At 37.4% G+C, this 20,872-nt stretch overlaps 1 protein-coding gene across 1 annotated transcript in view; it reads right to left on the bottom strand.

Annotated features, from left to right (window-relative positions):
* The window catches only part of RASA1 (RAS p21 protein activator 1), a 179,655-nt gene that overhangs the window by 25,218 nt on the left and 133,565 nt on the right, over nt 1-20,872 (bottom strand). The window contains exons 11-17 of the mRNA XM_019531713.1: nt 18,973-19,051; nt 15,658-15,778; nt 15,067-15,223; nt 12,113-12,200; nt 3,977-4,054; nt 2,166-2,323; nt 1,770-1,846 (exon numbers count right to left, since the gene is read on the bottom strand). Of these exons, the coding sequence (XP_019387258.1) occupies nt 1,770-1,846; nt 2,166-2,323; nt 3,977-4,054; nt 12,113-12,200; nt 15,067-15,223; nt 15,658-15,778; nt 18,973-19,051 (758 nt within the window). The remainder of the gene's footprint in view (nt 1-1,769; nt 1,847-2,165; nt 2,324-3,976; nt 4,055-12,112; nt 12,201-15,066; nt 15,224-15,657; nt 15,779-18,972; nt 19,052-20,872) is intronic.

Genomic DNA, 20,872 nt, shown 5'->3' with positions numbered 1-20,872 from the left:
CTTTCCAGAAGAGCAGATGATTTGCAGCTGATCTAAATTCTGGAGCAGAGCATTCATTCTTTTATTTCACATCAAGGCTTTGCTACAAGTAGTTTCTTACGTTTATAGAGGGGGTAATACTGAAGCTAACAACACTCTCTCAACAACACAACCATGGACAACAAACTAAAGCCCCAATAAAAGAGACATCAGGAAATTCCTCCAGAACCTGAATTATGGCAGGTGAGATTCAGGTCATAAGGGATCATCCCCTATGTTCACCTGAGGATGTCCTACTGCCAACACAGAGATTTTCTATTGCTATTTCCAATTACTCATGGCAGTGCAAAGGTGAGGTTAAAATGCTGGCAAGAATTGAAAGTGTGGGGAACAGGACCAAAGGAGATGCTTGTACTTTCTACACAGCAGAAAGCTAGTTCTGCAGAAAACAAACCTTTTTGTTCAGTCAAGCAGATATGAAGACTGTGGGAAGCATAGATTTGAACATACCCAAAGTGAAATAAATTCAGTGCAGCTTTTTAAGAACAGTTTGCACTGACTCCCAGAAAATAAATGAAGGCAGGGAACAGCATACAGAGAAATAGCAAGTGAGGACAGCAGACAAAGAAAACACATGACACTGGGTGTGGCATATATCCTAGACTTGGTGCCTCCCCCCTACCTGATATCAACAATCAGCTGAATGTTGGGATTGGTCCTCAGGGGCTAGGACACAGCTGCCCCTTGCCAAATCCCAAAATCAACAGATCTCTGGGACTAAGGGAGGTGCAACCCCTGTGCCTAGGACATAGCTGCCCCATGCCTAATCCTATGATTCGGGGGCGGGGGGGGCAGCCCCAGATATTGAACCTGTACCCAGGACACAGCTGCCCCCTACCCACTGAAAGGCACACCACTGAAACCCAGCAGTGAAGGATCAGTTCCGCACACACCAGCAACTTGAAAAGGCAATGAGGACCTTCAAACAGCTACAGATCACAGAGCTCCCCGATCCTCAACTCTGCACAATTTTTGAAGGGCCATGGGACAGTCACCTAAGGACTGGGGAGCTCCCGATAACCAGCTGCACAACAATGTTCTGAGAAATTTATGCTCATCTCAAAAACTGAGCATTTTGCTATGCATGTCTGCCATTGGCAGCACACGCTATTTTGGGGACTCAGGTCGCAATCATGAGATTACATTAATATCTGCCACTGGCCTAAAGCACCTACTTTCTCAGCTTTCCCAAAAGATCTCTCTCCTTTTCAAGTCACCTGTTATTCTCTCTGTTGCATTAGAAATAGCAAAATGCTTTAGAGAACTAAGCAATTCACCATACTACCAGGTTTGGAGAGATGAGAAAAATAAACGGAAGTTAATCTAAATGACACATAGTTTTTGTTTTGTTTTTAAGATCAGGATAAGATTGACTAACTATTTTCTCTTGCTTTTTTGGTAGGCACCAAACTATAAGAAAGGTTATTCTGTGATAAATTTCAGGAAACACAGAGGATACAAAATATCATTTTGATCAAGCTATTGTCCAGTTTAACTGCAGTTAACATGGGAATATGCTGATTCCTAAATCATTTAAAAATGCTAGTAAGAGACTTATAAGAATATCAGCATAAATATTCTGATAGAGAAGATGACAACAGCCGGTAGAGAAACGCGTATTGTTGAACAGTTTTGTCAAAACTGACAAATTGTGGAAAGGGTTTGGAGAAGGACACAACTCTTTTACCTTTCTGTAATATAAAGACCTACTATAAGAGAACAAGACTTACATATATCTGGATCTTTGCTTTTCTTTGTTTTGTTACTAAGGCTTATCTCAAATCTGTTGATATCAGATGAAAGGTCACTGGAGGAAACAATTGGAAAAATTGTGATTAATACTGTGCATGTGGTATTTTAAAATGATTTGCTAAATGTTCAATTGCCTTTTTTTCTAGGTCTTAATTTCACCATCCAGAGTTAACTACTAGTGGCCATACATATGCACTTAGTTATAGTAACACAAAAACTTAAGACAACTGAAAATGTTGCCCATGAATTGCCATGCATTTATAACTGAAAAGGGTAGACCTTAGACAACTGGTAATTTTAAAAAGATAGACATGAAAATTCAATGGTTCCTAAACAGTAATTAAACCGAGTAATTAAAAAAGAGTCAGACTTACTCAAAAACAAATTCCTCTGACCATACAGGGTTCTGGCCTTCCCTGATATGCGTTTTTGCTACCTGGACACTGTTCAGGTAGATATTGCAATAAGGATTGGTGAAGTGTTTGACTGGGAGCGTATGAGCTTCTTCCACATGTAAAATTAGACTGCTGACCTACAGAAAAGATACAATTTTTGTTTGTTTGTTTAACCAATAAGCCATGGGAATTAGTTTAGATAACGAACACAGAAAGCAAGTAGTTTCATTTGAATCGGGAACATCAGCTTCAGAGAGAGGTTCAAGAAACATTTGAAGAGAAGTCATGAAACAAGCAGCCAACAGAAAAGTTCCTTCCCCTAGGCCCTCCCCAGTTAGAGGCCAGCTTAGGCCATTAACCAATCATTCACTAATGCCTTCAATGACTGTATGTAGAATACAGTCCCATAACTTAACTGATTTGCTATATAAACACATTTCTTTCTCAGTTTTAAAAATATGCTGCCTTTTAAACTCATTAATCTGGTTTTTTTTACAGTAACTATAAGTGCCTGATCTATTATATCTACATCATTCATTATTTTGCAAACCTTTATCATGCCCTCTTAATTTTCTCCTCTCTAAAAACACTCCCATACTTTTTAAACACTGTCTGAAAGTTTTACTTCAGACATTATTATCTTCCATCTTGAAACCCCATCTTTTTCTGCTATATCCTTTAACCTTTTGAGATAAGGTGTTTAAAAGTAAAACATAGTGGTCTAAGTGAGAGTAAACTGCTATACAAAATAGAGTCGCATTTTCTACATTTTCCCTATTCCTCTATGTATCCTAACATCCATCATTTTTGTTTTTTGACTGCTACCAAATAACGATGGCCATGTCACTCCCCTACCACATTGTTACCATTTTAGAGCTCACTAAAGTATATGAGTAGTTCAACTTATTCTTCCAATGTACATTATATTACTTTTGACAGCCTTGAATTTGATTTGTCATCACATTGTCCACTTGTTAGCATTAGGATCTTCAAAAATTAAATTAACATTCTCTTAAAAAAAAAAAAAAGTATTGTATTGTATACCTCAAGCCTCATCTCTTTAAAGCAAATTGTTATAGTATCTTAAAACAACATCAATCCAAGTATGGAAAAAACCTTATGACATCTCAGTGTCAATCTTCCATGAAAAAAGTCACGGTAGACTCTAGTTAGTTTACCTAAGGGATATAGTTTAATTTGCTGCTTCTCCTCCAATTCCCTTCACTGGCCAATCATCAATTTCTTATAATTAGTCCTGTTGCATAATTTGCTACAATTTAGATCCCCTTTAGAGTGGTGAATTAATGAGCATTTACTGTATCCATTTATTCCTATTAGTCTTCTAGCTTTGAGCCAATTTTGGCTTATCACAGTTCTAATTAAATGACAAATAAATTGAAGATGAAAAGAGAAATGCCAAGATATCCTAGGTCAATGTCTATTTCTCCTCAAGTCCAACAAAACAGAAGAGTTGGTGGCATGTAGCAGAAGACTTAACTTTTAACAACAAATGGCAAACAAAGCTAGTAACATTTACAAAAGTACCCAGTCACTTTTGAAATTTTGAATCAATTGTTTTAGGTACCCAGAAAGTAATGCCTAGCAATGAATCTAAAACATGCCCACAAGACAGTCTTATTCTGTGCTGCAACCAGTTCTTGTGATACAATTTATTCAGGAAGTTTAAACCTATAAAATATATATGAAGTGTTTAAGGTGGTTTCAGAGTAAAGTTTTCAGCTTGATCAATAAACTTTCAGAACTCTGAAAAATATCTGTAACAATTTTACCTGACGCAGACGTTTATTGGATGTCCCTGGACTGGTTTTTCGTAAATTGCAAAACATTTGTAGAGCTTTCATCCAGTCCTATAAAAGACATGCAACAGTGGTTTAAACTAAAACAAGTCTCATATTACATACTGTATGATAGATACAACCTTTTCACAATCTTTAACTATTTTAACATCTCAATCAATATTTCTAGACTTTTTCTTTATAAAAGTTACGTAGAATTCTGAAGTTTGCTTAGTTTAGGAGAGAAAACAATGTTATTCCTTATTCAGTAGAACTGATTATTGGTGTCTACAAGTGAAGAGGATTTTTTTCTAGAAACATCAAGTATTACTAATGAATATACAGTGTGACCTTAACCAATTTTCCACCCTAATGATATTGTTTTAAACTACACATTATATACACAATCAAGCAAGACTTGGTTATTTCTGAGTAAATCAGGTTGCTTAATACACCGTTCTCCCCATCTCCAACTCCCGAAGTATTTTTGACTCATTTCTAGGTGCAAATATAGCAAAAAACAAAGCAAACGGGTGTGAAGAAAGATTAAAGGTGAAATCTTTAATCCCCCTTCTAGCTCCTCAGGAAACCATAAAGTTGTCCTTTATGTAAGGTTTCCTTTTGCACAGTAGAATTAATGGGTTGTGTACAAAGCCATAAACCATGCTGTATGCGTTATATTCCTGATTTCTCTGGAAACTATATTACTAGAGAAGTCACTCCTCAGCATGATGACAATTGAGAGGCTACTGGAACACAGCAAGAGTCAGAGCAGATTTCAGGCTTCTAAGTGATAACCTGAGCTGGGATCAGTTTGGTTCCCAGACAGGACAGCAGAAGGTGGAAAATGTGTTGGAGCCTCCCTCTCATATCTACTCAATATGCACAGACCTGTCAGTACAGCTGATAATTAAGCTTCAGACCAACAAGCATTCAACCTGCATTAGTAGGCTATATCATGTTAGTCACAATACTCCTATAAAAGTTTCAAATGTATCCAAATTTTTACCCCACTTGATTATCCTGTGTATTCAACATAATGACACACACAACAGGCAGAAGCTATATTAGAATAAAGCAATGCCATAAGATTCAGCCACAACATTCTTTTAAACTTTTCTCAAGAAAACAAGTTGGAAAATAAGGTTATAGCTTTTAAATATTCCATAATAGGACAAAAAGCTTTTAGACTAGGACTCCACAGGAAGTCTGTCCAACTTAACTATTATTTGTCTGTCTTTCATAAATGTTGTAGCCTTTGTGATTAAGCCTGGAAAAGGAAACTTACACAAGGCTGATGGAATTTAATTAAGTATTTTTCTAAAAATGAATATTCTTTACGTTGTATCCGTTCTTCCCGATACAAAAGTGGACAATTACTAAAAAGAAAAAAACCCCATATTTCTTAGTTTTAAAAACTGCCTTTTCCAGGGCCAATTAAATAGGTCAAATTCACCAACACTATATACATACATCATGGAAGAGGTAACAGTGGAGGTACTAGAATGCTACCCTATCAATCCGGGAAGCAAATGAAATGTGTTACCATTAAGTATTAGTTAGCTTGTTTACTTGAGTTGTAACTAAGTAAGCATACCTTTTGGTACCATTTTTCTTCACCAACTCAAACATTGTCATGCCTTAGCATTTCAAGGAAATTATGAGGAAACAGCAGCATTAACATTTGTAACTTTGCAATGCTAGAAGGGACTCTGAAGTACAACTTGCAGAACAGTTCACATTGTAGCCTAATTTCTCCATAGTTCATTGATTTTAGCCCAAAATACTGTTTTCAAGTTTTCTTCATGTGGAAAACAGATCTTGTGTACCCTGAACTATATCCATACACAAATCATATTAGGAATACAATAAAACCTTGACTAGAATAAGCCATTATGGGATACATTTTCTAAATCAGAATAAATGTCTGAATTCAAATTTCGCTTAGGGCATAAAATTAAGTATAGAAGTGCCCTAAAAGTGGAAGGAAGCACCCGATTCCCTCCTCCTTTCCTCTTTTTGTTTGCCTCCCGGTAGCATCAGAACACACCTCTGTAACTGTATATTTATATGTGCCTACAGATCTTAATTTAGCAAAGTTCTAGAATATGTACTGATAAAACTTTAAGTACAAGTTAATATGATTTACTGAATCAGGCTACAGGAATTTTTTTAAAATTTAAAATGTGTATAACTTGTCTTTAAACTGAACTGCTGCTAAAATATTGCCATGTTAAGTGAGATGGGGGAGTATTATTGAAAAGTAGAGGTGAGAAAATGCTAGACCAAGAATAGGGAGGCAGACGAAAGGGACCAAAGAAACAAACTTACAGGAATACAGCTATGCTTTACAGTATTTTTTTGAAAAGGAAGCTCAGAGAATGCTTTCACACATGGGAGAGGAATACAGAGGAAGCATAAAGAAAGGTAGTTTATATTACACTGGCAAAACGTTCTGGCATGACTGGGAAGGAACAGACTTCAGAGTGTTAACATGGTCAATGGGGGAAAAAAGCTGTTCCCCAATTCCCTGGTTAACCTCTCCTTTTTACCGTGAACTAGGTTCTATAAGAGCGTTTCACTTTGATATCTCTTATAAGTGGTTGAAGTAAGGCCCTCTTTGCATATAATTTATACTGATTTAAATGTTATGAGTTTGTTGATTTTTTTTAAACCATGTTTTAAGTTTTAACCAATGTTTTAAACAGGTGTCAATGGAGTCTACTATCCTCAAAACTGTCATAACTGGCAAAAATTCTGCCCCTTAAAACAATCATAATACAATAATGATGTTGGTTACCATAAAATTGTTTAAAAAGATGCTTCAGCTGTCCCCATGCATTTAAAATTTGAAAGTTACATATACACACCTGCATATATACTTATTTAAAAAAAGTAATGTTGTGTAAATCTGGCAAGCTTTTATATACAGACAACCAAAAATTTGTGTGTAAGTCAGGGATCAGCAAACTTTTGCCAATGTAACTCAGCTTGGCTCTAAGGTGGACCACCACTTGCAACCTAATTGCCGCTTGTATACCAGCTACCACAGCTTCCCTTCCCTGTGAATTTTGCCACCACCATGTGCTGCCAAATGCCATCACATCACCACGTTACCTTGGTGGGCCACAGGTTGTCAGCCCCTGATCTAAGTGGCAATTACTAAGTCATGAAAGTGGCATTTTGGCACTTACGTACAGATAAAGATTCTGTTTCCCAGAAGTAAAACCCTGTGCATAAACAACAATGTAATGTGCACCTGAGTATAAGTCCCAGAAAAAAAAAGGGAGCCCATGCTGTGTTCAATCCCAATACTGAGTGGCTACAGCACTTGCTTCGGAAGCCAGAGACCCAAGTTTCCAGATTTTCATCTTTATCATTTCTTTGCACAGCAGTCTAGCCTCCAGGCCACAGGCAAGCTATCCAGGTCTCTCACTGGCACGCCTTTGAAATTTGAGCCACTGCACCTTATATTTAATAGGTGCAGCAGTTCACCTATTAGGTATTACAAAAACGGATGGAGAACACTGCAGTGCAGCAGTTTCTGCTTCACCGAGAGCACGGCTCCAGCTTAGAACTCAGGCATCCCATCATTCCAAGGGAGTAGCCATCTCATTAAGCCACACCTCACTTTCTCTTGTCCCCATGTGTGCCTTTCTCAGCTGCACATGGGGTCATATTCAAAAGAAGCACCAGAGAGGATTTGGCTAGTACCTGACCTGTGGCATGGTGCTTGGCACACTACTGGGATCTCAGAAAGACGGTGGTTCAAAAGTTCCCTCCCACGCCAGGCAAGGAGGACCTGGATATCCAGCTTCCAAGGCAAATACCCTAATAACTTTGTTACTGGAGCTAAAACATGCAAGGGCTGCTCCCACATTAATCCTAGGATTTGGGCTGCAGATGCCAGTATGCATTCGTAAGGGGTGGGGGTATGTTTGGCCAGCAAGTGGCCTACTGCACATGTTCAGCCTGCATGTATGGTACATATACACATGCTATCAGAAAACAGAATTGCTACATACGCATAAGTTTCAAAAATGATACCGAGTACTAAAGAATTACCACTTCAACCAGGGTTCCACACACAGTAATGCGTGTTCACAATCGTATGAAGTGCTTGGGCTCTGACACCAGGAAGGGGACACTTATAATGGGCAACTGGGGATAGTGCTTGAACCTACATTTTGAGGGACACAGGGAGTAGATGACCTGTGATTAGGGGCATTTTCCTAAACATGTTTCCCTTCTCTCCTAAACATGAGTTCAATAAACTTCAAAAGCCTGAAAGCGACCAAAGACTGTGGTGTGGTTGCCTGACTTAAGGGAAGGAGGAGGCAGGGAGGACTGCAGAGGACAAGGCAGTGCTTGGACCCATTCTTTTGGGCTCCCAGAGCTTCAGGGGCATGATGAGGCAGGAAGTAGGGAGTGAGAACAGTTGAAAAGGGAGTGAGGACATAGCTGTCTGTCTGAAAGATAGCTTTTATTGAACAAGCAGTGCAAAGGAGCTTGCTGATAATAAGTACAAACAAAAGGAAAAAAAGGGGCCAGTAGAGTTATAGGTGCATGCCCAAGAAGTCAGTTACAGCAGTGTACTGGAGAGTGAGGAACAATGCAGTGGGGATACCTGGAGGACCAACCATACCAGTGCCACAGAACACTAAGTGTTCACACACAAAAATGGTCCAAAATAGTACAGTAAAAGCTCTGTTATCTGGCATCCCCCAGGAATGCGGGATGCCGGTCAATCAAATATTCCAGTTAATCAAATGTGCACTGTCTGGTGCACTCTCTGACATCAGTGTGCCAGGGGACAGGGAGGGGGGCCCCCACACAGGCTGCTTTTTCTCACGCAGGCTGCTTTGCCTTGGACCATGGGCCGAAAAAAGTGGTGAAAAACTCAGCTTGTGATGGCAAAACGGGAAGTCCCCTGGAAGTGGTACTTCCAGTTTTGCTTTTGTCGCATCGCTCGGATGCTGGTTAATAAAGTTTTCCGGCTAGTAAAGTGTCAGTTAACCAGCTTTTGCTGTGCTTGATTTTGCAGAAGTCCCATTTTAGAATACTTTTGAGCCATTCTAGGAAGATTTAAACCTTTTAAAACAAGCTTATACAAGTCTGCTGCAGGTTTAACCTATATTTAAACAACTCCAAATACTATCTAGGTCTATGCCCTTACTGAAACATACAGGTTCACAAAAAAAGACTTATTTAAATGCTAACTCTTTATTTAAGGAAAGAATTACTATTGTACTTATACACAATTAGTTTACAGCAGGGATCTCAGCCTCCAGCCTATGGGCTAGATCCGCCCATAGTGCCCTGTCCTCCAGCCTGCATGGCTCCCCATGGGTCTGGAAATTTGGCGGGCAGGCAGGATGCTCCACTGCTCCCCAACTGCCAAACCTCCAGACCTCCGGGGAGCCCCAGGCCCTGTGTGCTGGATCTGGTGCCTAATCTAGGCCTCTCTGGGACCTAAATCCCAATACACATGAGCAAATGTGGGTGATCTAGCCCTCAGGGCCTGATCCAGCCCCGAGACAGGTCCCAAGCCACTCAAGTGGCCTGCAGGGTCAAAACATTGAGCACTACAGGTTACAGCTATTTGATAAGTTTTATGAAATCATAAACCAACATCATTTTTGTATTATTACATTAATCTCCTAACAGTTTAACTTGCTTACATATTTTTTCAGATTTCAGAGGCAGAGTTAAGTTTTGGGGAATTGGTATGAAATAAGTAGGATAGAAACAAGCAGATAAAAGACCATATGCTATTAAATAAGGGATCACATTTCTTTTTATTTCCAGACTCTTGTTTTTAAGAGGCAGAATTTTTGCCACTTAAGAGAGTTTTGGGGGGTGAAGATTCCATTAAAATGGTTAAAACTTACATGGTTTAAAAAAAAAAAGACTCAGAAAATTTAAATCAACATAAATTCTATGCAGAGGGCCTTACTTCAACCACTTCTGTTTCAATTAAAAAAATTCATACTCTAATTGTTTTTGAAAATACGGTAAAGAAATTTAGAGGAATGATTCTGTTATAACTTCAAAGGCTCAGACAATATATACAATGTCAAAACACTGGAAGCCTATAAAATTATACTGTCTCAAAAAGCTCAAGAATTTATTCCTAAACGGTTACTATATCATTAAAAGAGTGATAGGGTAAAAGAGGAATTAAAAAGCTGAAGTTTTGAAAAAAAATCAATTTTATTTAATAAGTCTCCATGGTTTTAGATGAAGTTCTGATGCATTTAATTTGGTCAAATGAGGTCTTTAGAACCTGGATTTTCCATATGCACATTACAAATAGTATGACATTTAGCAACTTTTACCCAGAAGTGGGTTATATTACATGCGTCAAGGGAATAAGGCAGAGCTCTGCATAATTATTTAGCTTAATCAATGTGTATTTTTATACAGTAACAGAATATTAGAATTATATTGATAAATTAAATACTGGAGTATTACAAGATGATGTAAAATGCATCCAAGGTTGCAGAAAATACTATATAATTGTATATCATTTTAGAGAAGCAGTACATGGTATTGTACTTAGAGGCTACGTGACAAATGCTGTTCTCAATTTTATATTGCTGTGAAGTCATGGAAGTCCATTAGAGTGCATAAACCTAATAAGAGAATTTGGTCTTCACAAAGAGATATAGAGTAGCTCCTATAGGTAAAAGCTTAATTATAACATTTCCTGAATTTTGGGACTTACATGGGTATCACTAGTGTTCTCAAGAGTAATTTTTTAAAATGACTTTAAAGTACAAGTCCTGATACAGATACATTATCAGAGCCTGGGGTTGCAAACAACTGACCTAACAAACATGGTCATCTACCCTATGCTAAAATATGTTATACTGGTCAGGCAATTTTTGACAAAAAAACAGACTTCTGACTAGCAAGACACTGGATAAATGCGTCACATAACACTAACTTACAATGAAGAACTTTCTGAACAAGGCAGCTAATTCTAAAGTACCTTTAGCAAAAAAAAGGTCTTTCTAAAAAATACTAAGCTTGTTCTTCACTTCATTAATAGTAAGTCACTTTTTCTTTACTTTGTTTTGTGAATGTGCTGCTTTTTTAGGCTTAACAGGCCTTCTGTAAGAAACAGAATAAGCAATAAGTAAAAACAGTACAAGAATAAATCAAGCTGCCTAATGGCCCCCCCAAGGAGTTGCACACTAATTTTTAAAGTTTTAAATACAGTGGAAGAGGAGGGAAAATCTAACAAAAGAACCAAGTATACTACTTCAAGACTATGAGCTGTCGAATTTAAGTTCTAGTCAAGTGGTTCTCAACCTTGTTAGATTCAAGGCACCCCTCAGAAAATGCCAGCAGCTCTTAAGCTTTTACTCTTTTTTTATACTACAGAAAAATAATAGCAAAATTCTTCTGTTGTAAAAGAAGTCAAACTGTTTTTGACTTTATGAATTTCCCATTTTAAAACTATGAATTTACCTTGCAATTCATGTTTAACTACGCACACCTAACAGTGTTAATCTTGACCAGCACCCTATGGCATCCCAATTAAGAATCACTGTCCTAGTTACATGGATAGTTGCACCGCAGGGCAAAATGCATAGGATGCTGCAGGGAAAAATTTATACTCCTCCTGTATTTTGAGAAGTGGATTAAGAGCCCTTTTTGCCTCTCACTTCTTCTCCCTCCTTTTGCTCTAAGAGGTTTCCTTCCCAACTCTTAAGCATTTACTCCAAAAAGCCAAAACATAATTAGTCAGAAACTGGGCCTCTTTCAGAGCTGCTACTTCCTTCTTTTCACTGAGATGGCTTGCAAGACTGGGAAACCACAGAAAAAAACATACCCCGGTATCCTAGGGTTAATATTTCTCCATAAATTTCAAAAGAACTGCTATCCACCCCAAATACATGAAGTATATGGAAAGAATGCTTTCCCCACCAAATAGAGGTGATTTACTAAGCTGAAAGGCTACAGCAGGTTGGATAAGTAGCTGAAGTGCACTAGCTTGAAGGCTTTATACTGGTAACTGTCTACTTGTGGCACACATTTTTCTCACAGCAAACCTTTATTTCATTCACATCAAAACAGACATAAAAAAATAAAATCACAGTATTTTATAACAAAGGCTCTCACCTGGGCTTGTTCTGGAGTTTCTCCTGCAAAGTAAAAGATGTAATGCTCTTCACTAAAGTGCTGAACTACTATCTGAAAACAGTTTGGCCTTTAAAAAAAACATAAACAAGAGTTTTAGTAATGGACATTAACATCTTCATATGCCTCACCATCTGTTTTTCTTGTTGATCTTTGCCAAAATGCAAATATTTTTGCAAATATTTTTGGAAGTCTGAGCCATCACAGTTCAGCTGTTTGAATATAAAGAATTAAAATGAAACGCTTATTTTTTAAAACAATAGCCCTTTTTGCAGCATTCAAGTGAACAGGAACAGGAAAATGAATTTTGATGGGAAGTTTTTGAGAAAAATCTCTTTACAGATTATGAGCATTTGGGAATAAACCATACTTCATCCATGTTTGGTATAACTATTATGTTACAAAAACATTTAATAACAAAGGCTGAACCGTGGGCACACTTGACTTAGTTATATAACGCTAAGCACAGTAAAGATGGTATCTTTAAAAGTAAAAGCAACGCGCTAAGGTTCGCCGATCTTGAACATTCCCAGCAAATGTTTTAAAGGTGCACGGTACCACCAAATAGTTCCACATAATTTTTTTTCTTTCAAAATACCCAGGAAATTGCTTTAAGGCAATAAAAACTAGATTGCAACATACACAACTTTCATTCTACTGCTGTGGCATTAACACAAATTTTATATACTGTCATATACTAATTCTCACATACAGTACTGTACAATTTCTACAGCCTCAGATACACTTAAAACATCTTCTCTATTTACACTATTTCTTTTGTCACAATGATCCAATATCCTTTAGACAGACTTAAGTTTTCATTTAAGGCATGCGTTCAATTTAGAGTAAAAATGTGCCCCTGATATACAAAAAACCCCAACAAACAAATCACACAGTGTAGCCAATATGTGGTCAAATGACCATGTTCCATTTATGACTGAAGTCCAAAGTGTCACGAAAAAAGGTATATAACTGAATATTCACCAGACGAGCATGTAGTTAGGGAAAAGGACAAAGCCACAACTCCTCTCACACCTCACTCACCAGCCAGTGAGAGTATCTATGTCAGAGGTGGAAAAAATACAGCCCAGGGGCCTTATCCAGCCCACCAGGCCATTCTACCTGGCCCGTAGGGTCCCTAAAAAAATTATAACATTAATATTTTTTTCTTCTGGCTGCCTGTCAAAGATGACAAGAGCCAAGGGCGGTAGGACCCAGGGAAGCCGGTGGCAGGACCCAGGAGCAAGGCCCACCCAGCCCTGCCCAAAATAACTGCCTGCCCCTGGTCTAAGTGCATGAGTAAACTGCACCTTAAACAAGTGAAGTGGCCAGAAATATCTACTTAAGGAGGACTAACTTTAAGGCTTTGTAGTTTTGCCACAGAGAACCCACTAAGATTCTGTCCTCCTCCTAGCCAATAAATATTAATATTGGGCTTTCCCCAGGCAGTTCTTTTCTGTTTTTCAATCATGAGTATTCTATTTATTCTACAAGTCTTAACTAGGATTTAAAAAAATAATGAAAAATAATCCATTTGATTGTAGTGGTTTTCCATTCATGTCACAATGAAATCCCTCACATTTAAAAAAAAAAAAAAAGCTGGATAAGTATTTACTCTAATTCATTGTTTTATCACACAGGGCAGGGTCTTGAAAACATTGTTTAATTCCCAATGAACATAAAAGGTGTTGAGACATATTTTTAGCTGTGTACAAATTCTGTCTAGAAGTTCAACAACTGAACTCACTTATTGCCGACAATCACCACAACTCCTATTAATGGTAGCTTTTGAACATCAATACTTCAAGATGGATGTGCCAAATAGGGCCTTAATAGTACCTCTCTGCTTTGTATTATTAGGGACCTACTTAATTTGTAGGGGCTGCCCCTCAATTTCATGGGCAGAATGCAGGCGTGGGCATCCATTTTGTGGAGCACAACAGGCCCCCACGCCTGTAACTGGCTGAGAGGTCCCAGTGGCCCCACTCCTCACCGCTGGTTGGCTGTGAGGGCTGCCTGTCATGTGGCTCTGCTCCTTGCCACTGACTGGCTGTGAAGGCTGTCTGTCATTAAGCCCCGCTCCTTGCTGCCAATTGGTGAAAAGGGGCTGGGCCACATGAAAGGCAGTCCTCAAAGCCAATCAATGGTGAGGGACAGTAGCCATCTTACCAGCAGCTCTTCAGGCAAGCAGCCCCCTCTCACCCCTTCCCTGGCCAGCAGGCTGCTGCAGCACACTGAAAACTGTTGGTTTCCTCTGGAAAGCCAGCATTTTAAATTTCCATACTCCCCCATACCCCATGGATTTCACAGGCATTGCCTGGATTTTGTGGGCAATGCTGGAAATCTGTGAAACCCAAGAAATTGTGAATTTGGTAGGTCCCTATGAATCTAGGAAATTAAACAGAGGGATGGCTGGTTGTTTTTTAACCTCTCTGCCACAAGGATTGCTATCCATGTTTGCTTATATGAATTAATTTCCATGCTGCTTTAATATCAAAGTGTTTCTGTGCTTGAAATTGACAGAATTTCAATTGTGAAAATGTTTTTGACCAACTGAACCTAACCAATGGATAAATGAACAAGGGAGTACACATTTCTTTGAAAAACTGAAAAATGACTGATTTTTCAGCAAAGTTCTAAAGTATGGAAAAACTTAATTATTCAAAAGGTGACTCCCATGAATATACTGTGTTCCATTTATAAAGGATGTAACAAACAGTAATGTACTCAAAAGCAGAACAAATATATTAATAAAAAAGCCTAAGTGATTTTTGTCCCTTATTTCAAGCTATAAACTGACGTGAATTTTAAATTTCCAACATAATTACTATTTTCCTTAAATGAGTTTAATGGAATACATGAAAATAAATATAGTTGCATGCCTAAAATAAGTTAAACAGTGTTCAACTGCACATATAAGAAAGGTATTATCATACCTGCCAAACAGACTGTCATGTACTCCATAGACAGAACACACACTGAGATCTATTAATCCTTTGGGTTTTGTGGCTCTTTTTTCACTTTCAAAATAAATGAGCTGGGCATCATTTCCCTCTAAAATAAAATACAAATTCTTCCACCGCTTTCCTTTGCCTGCAAAATAGAAAATTCACTTAGAAATTAATCCACTGTAATCTGATGTACAAATTGGTTCATCTGCTGTAGTCCACTAGAGACTGCTCTCTCTTTTCTTTTTTTGGAGAACAATGGCAGGGATAAAAGAAGATAATTTTTTTTTGCCAGATAGAAGTCATGGGACTTCGTTGGATTAAGTCATGTTTGAACTATAGAATCTCTTCAATGTTTCTCTTGAAAATATCTATATAAAAGTAAAATCTGTAGTATAGGTTCTCCAGCAAGTAGGCAGATTTTATGCAGTTTTGTAACGTAAGTGATTTCTCAAGTTAAATTATATCCATCATAATGATAAAGCTTCTGATTAATTAACTTGCATTATAAATTTACAGAACAAATAATTAAAATATGAGGTAAGTATTTAAGGAAAGGTTTTAGAAGAAAGCTCTTACTTTTTTTCAGAAGATAGCCTTTTTTGACAATATTTTTATAAAAAGCATCCTTTGTTTTCCGGCGAATAGTATTGTAGATTTCTTTTCCATCCACTGTATCATTAAATACTTGTTCTTGATGCTGATAAAAAAAAGAAAATAAATCACATCTATCAACATTTTGCAGTTTAGAAATACTATTAAACAATTCCACAGATTCTTTATTATATTCAAACTGGAATTACTTATAAAAAAGCCTTTATTTTAAAAACTCTTCCTAATTCTTTGATGCAATGTCATAAAAAGAGTAAGTTTTTAGGATGCCTCTAACTTCTTCCTCTAATTTGCAATATTGCAACTGATTAGATTATTTGTTATCTGATAATTATGATGTACAATGGAGGTGGTCTGTTTCTGCCTGCTAAGAAATACACATAGTCTATATATGCTCTTCTGAATAAAGAATATGAGTAAAGAAACAAATAAAAAGATGCACAGTTATTTTCTTTATCCAGTATTAATATTTGAGAGAAGCATTCTGTATAACCTTAGTACTATTTCTAGTTACTGCTGCTTATAGCTTACTGATGCCAGTGGAGCCTTAATATTTCAGGGAGAACTAGTAAGCAGCCCAGCAAGAAAAGCAAGTGTGTGGCACAGGCCAGAATAAAAGCGTACTGACTGAAGCACATCCTCTCTATATTATGTCCGTTTAAAAACAGGGCTATTTCTCCTTCACTCAGAGTTGCGCTCTTTCATGCTGGATGAATTAAACCCCAAAAAAGGATGTTAGAATAAGGAAACAATGTACAAGAAACAGAAAGAAATACTGATAAACAACAAAATTTGTGCTTCACAGGTCAAGAATGCAAGAATCAAAAATTCCCAGGAGCCCAGCTTTTCTCAGGTCAAAATACAGCACTGAAAAGAAATCAAAATAGTAAAAAGATTTAACCATACAAAGGAGAGAAAAGGAAAAAAATAAGTTTGATAACCATGCAATTAGGAAGGGGAAAGATTAAAGATAATCTATATACTACCAAAAATCTAAATTATTATTTTTCCAAAAGGTTTTTGAATTTCAACTGAGCAGCAAAAGCTGAAAGGCTAATGGTTATACGGGTTTGAAAATAATCATAACTGAGGTGGAAATAAACACAAAAAAGACATGAATCCATTCTACTCAGAAAGATCAGTATTTCTCTGATGCAATTTTTTTAGACATTGAAAATGTGGCAGGTTAGTTTATGTTTAGTAAAGCCAATAGGAAAATGTTGGCTAAAATAGAGAAGATGGGGATTAGTGCAAAAATTATAGCATGGGCAAGGAACTAATTGGGAGACACTCATAGGCTACTCTGAGAGTACACCATCGGGCAGGGGGCAGATTATTTTTGGAAATTTCTACGGGCTGATCTTATAACTAACCTTGTTAAATATTTTCATTAATGGTCTTGGCATAAAAATAAGAATGAACAATTTAAATCTGCATGTAACAAAGTGAGAAAAACAAGCAGCATTAGACTATCATACTGGATGACCTAGAAAAACTGGAATAATAAAAAAACAAGACAAATTTTAATAAAATGGAGAGCCAGGTTACAGACAAAGGGACTAATAAGAATTTTTGTGATGAGCTAGAAACAGCAGAGAATCAACACCAGTGTATATTAATCACCAGATAACTATAAGTTACCAATAGACTAGGAAGTGTACTATGAGCTACTAGGACTAGGAGCAACATCTTCAAACTGAAGCAGGGTTAATTTAGGTTGGAGATTAGGAAGAATGTTGAGTATGAGAGCAGTCAAGTATTGAAAGAGGCTATCTAGACTAACTGCAGAATCTTCATCCTTAGAAGTTTTTAAGAGCAGGTTAAGCAGACACTTGGCTGAGGCAGTTTAGTCAGGCGGTAATTCTGCCTTGAGCCAGAGGCTGGACTAGATGACCTATGATCCGATTATCTAATGCAACATAGCCATAAAAAGGCAAATTTTATTCTAGCATGAATCAGGTATGGTATTTCCATTAGTTATAGGAAAATATTACAGGCAGGCACCAAACCTTTCTGGATAGGGTAAATAAAAATATAAATATCATTATTACTACTACTAATAGAATGCATTTGAATTCATTTGTCTTGAACATGAGAGTCCAGAATCCTACACATTAGTCTAAGTGAGGCCTTACCAGTGCCTTGAACAGCACCACCACTGCCAATGACTACTACTACTAATTTCAGTGACTAAATTCTGGTTGCTCGTGTTGAAGACAGATGAATTCAAATTGCAACAGATGAACAAAGGGGCTACTTTACAATAATACTAAAAGAACTTGTGTTCTTTAGCTTAGCTCACTGAAGGCGAAAAACTGGATGCCTAATTTCTACAAGTATATAAAGGAGACCAAACCAAAAGAAAGGGAGAACTACCATATTTACCATATTTACTCACATTGAAGATGGAGGTTTTTCCCTCATTCAACATGAGGGGAAAGAAACCCCCGTCTTAGATGCAAGTACCAGCCTAGAGCAGATGACTGCTGCCTGACTCCTCCCCACCCCCCACTTACTCTGTAAGGCAGCCCTGTAAGGGGCACAGCCAGGCACCAGCAGCAGTGACAGGTCTGGGGTATGTGAAGAGACAGGTGAGGAGGGGGGAATGAATGGTATGAGGTCTGCTTTTTCCCTACCACCATGGTGAGGGGCACAAATCTAAGATGAACCTCCAATAATTAAATTCTATACATGGAAAATGATAACAGATTTATAATTTTCAATGAGCAGAATCTAATTTGAGGAGGGAGGTCAAATTCAAAGCCATCTTGGATTTGGGCAAATACAATAACTTGATAAAGACTGACATAAGAACAAATGGGTTTATACCATTGATACAGACAAATCAGACAAAAATAGACAAATAAAAAAAAAAGTCTTTAACTAGAGAAATGAGGGCATAAAAATACCAAGCGTATCAGTTTATGAAAGAATTATGAAATAAGGATGATGAGAAAGCCCTATATAGTCTGGTATCTCATACTTATTTACAGTGGAACAAAGGTACAAATATAAATTCACTGATAAGAAATGAGGCTAGAACAGTAGAGGGAAAAAAAAGCAGTGAAAATATCCCATGTTTGTTTTTTTTTCTCCTTTTGGCATAGCTGTTTTGGATGTCTGGCAGTAAATAGTATTAGAGAAAATATTCTTTTTCTCTTTACTAGGACTTTACTATTGCCTTTGCCATTTGAAATAAATATTCCAAGTAAATTATAATTCTATTTGATATCAAATGAAGTCTTTAAACAGATATGTTCTTCAGAGCATAAAAGGTCTCACCTGCATTGGGACAGGGTCTTTAAGATAGTATCCTTCAACAATCTGTTCTTTTCTGTAGTGTTCAATGATGTCAGCAATACTGTGCAAATTAAAAAAAAAACCAATTAAATCTGAATAAGGGGTTTCGACTCCAACATGAAATAACATTTTCCTCGCACACAACACACACCTTTTCCCCCCAAATCAGCCCCTCTCTCCCACCAGCCAAACTGGAGTACATGTATTATGCAAAGAAGCTAATTTTCTGTCCAGGTTTGAGAACACCCAAATTTGAGTCCCGCTCCACAGTACAGGAGCTGTGATATTACTGTTCATGAAGCAGAGGAAGACTGACTTAATAGCTCATTGATCTTTACTCTACAGGTGTTAAGGCTCTTTCTCTTTTTTAATGGTCTTGATGTTCCACTAATCAGATGAATGTTTTTAGGGCAGTTTTGCTTTCTGCTAACTGTTTCTGGTCTCCACTTCACAGCCTCATTAGCTCCACCTCATTAGCTCTTTTCAAAATCAAAGCCCCAGCAGGCAGGAACTCAGCTTTACTTATGCAGGAAAGGCTGATTGAATCAGCTGAACGTTATGTTCTGACTCTGCTCTATGCAGCCATAACTCCAGAAAAAGTATTTTTCCTTGATTCTGCCTTTCAAATGATATTTAGGGGACATGTTCTATAGAAGAAAATATGGTAATATTAAACATTACATTTATAAATAAATATTTTTTATAAAATGCTAAGAATAACAATTCATTTGTATTCATTAGAATTCAATAACAAACTACAAGTCAGCAAAAATTTAAGATATATCAATAATAAAGAATATATGCATTCTAAAATATTTTTAGAGAGTTTAGTGAGATGCTCAGAATGCTATACGATATGGACATTGAGAACAGAGTTTTTTATATTCAAGTAAGGGCAAGTACATTTCCAGCTCTCCAGCCAGGCTGCAAATTATTTTATTAGCAATAATTTTCCAAGTCTCACCATAACAAGGGAAGAGGAATGGGAGACACTTCACTGTGCAAAGCAATTTCCTTTTAGGAGGGTGGGGATGGGAAATAGAAGACATCTGTAACGCAGATTATGCAGATTATAGTTAGAAGTCACTGAGCTATCATATTAAATTAAATACTCTACCACTATAACTCTTCAACAAGGAAAGGCTGCATTCTAATTACTAGATGGAGCTAAATTGAAATTACATTTTGAAGTACCTAGGATTGAGAGGTGGAGATATATACAAACTAAAGGGCATTCCTCCTTTGGAGTTCCTTCTACTTATTTCTGTAGAATTACCATCAAAAGGTACTTGATTTACACTGGAATATGAACAGTATATAATGATCCTTAACAAATCCTTTTATTATACATAAATTCTAGTTTTTATTTTCAGGTTAAGTAGGAAAGAGAATATATTTGCTTGCTTAATATATAAGTGTGAAAATATGCCAGTCAAACAAGCTATACATTATAATCAGTTTCTCAGCTGTAACTATCCAGAATTTCTGCTGAATTCAACGACTATAATGAGAGTGAGGGTAACAGAATAAGGGAATAGCTGGAAGGCAGCCCCCCATGCATTTTAACACCAGCCACCTTGTCACCTTGTAAATGTGCGTTTGATCACACATAATTACTCTGCCATAAGATAGTGCGGTCTGGCACAGTACTATCTTGTGACTGAGTTAGTTTACTAAGCCTGAATACTGGTACACGTGTAGACCGAGACACTTTACTGTGATGCTTTACTAATTAGCCTGCTCCACAGTAAAGTGCATGTGTAGATTTCATAGATTTCATAGACATTAGGGCTGGAAGGGACCTCAGGAGATCATCGAGTCCAGCCCCCTGCCCAAAGGGCAGGAAGTCAGCTGGGGTCATAGCATCCCAGCAAGATAAGCA

This window comes from Crocodylus porosus, unplaced genomic scaffold, assembly GCF_001723895.1.
Source record: "Crocodylus porosus isolate Cpor-Errol unplaced genomic scaffold, CroPor_comp1, whole genome shotgun sequence".
NCBI classification, from domain to species: domain Eukaryota; kingdom Metazoa; phylum Chordata; order Crocodylia; family Crocodylidae; genus Crocodylus; species Crocodylus porosus.
Note: the sequence above shows the minus strand (reverse complement) of the source record. Positions and strands in the feature narration are given on the sequence as shown.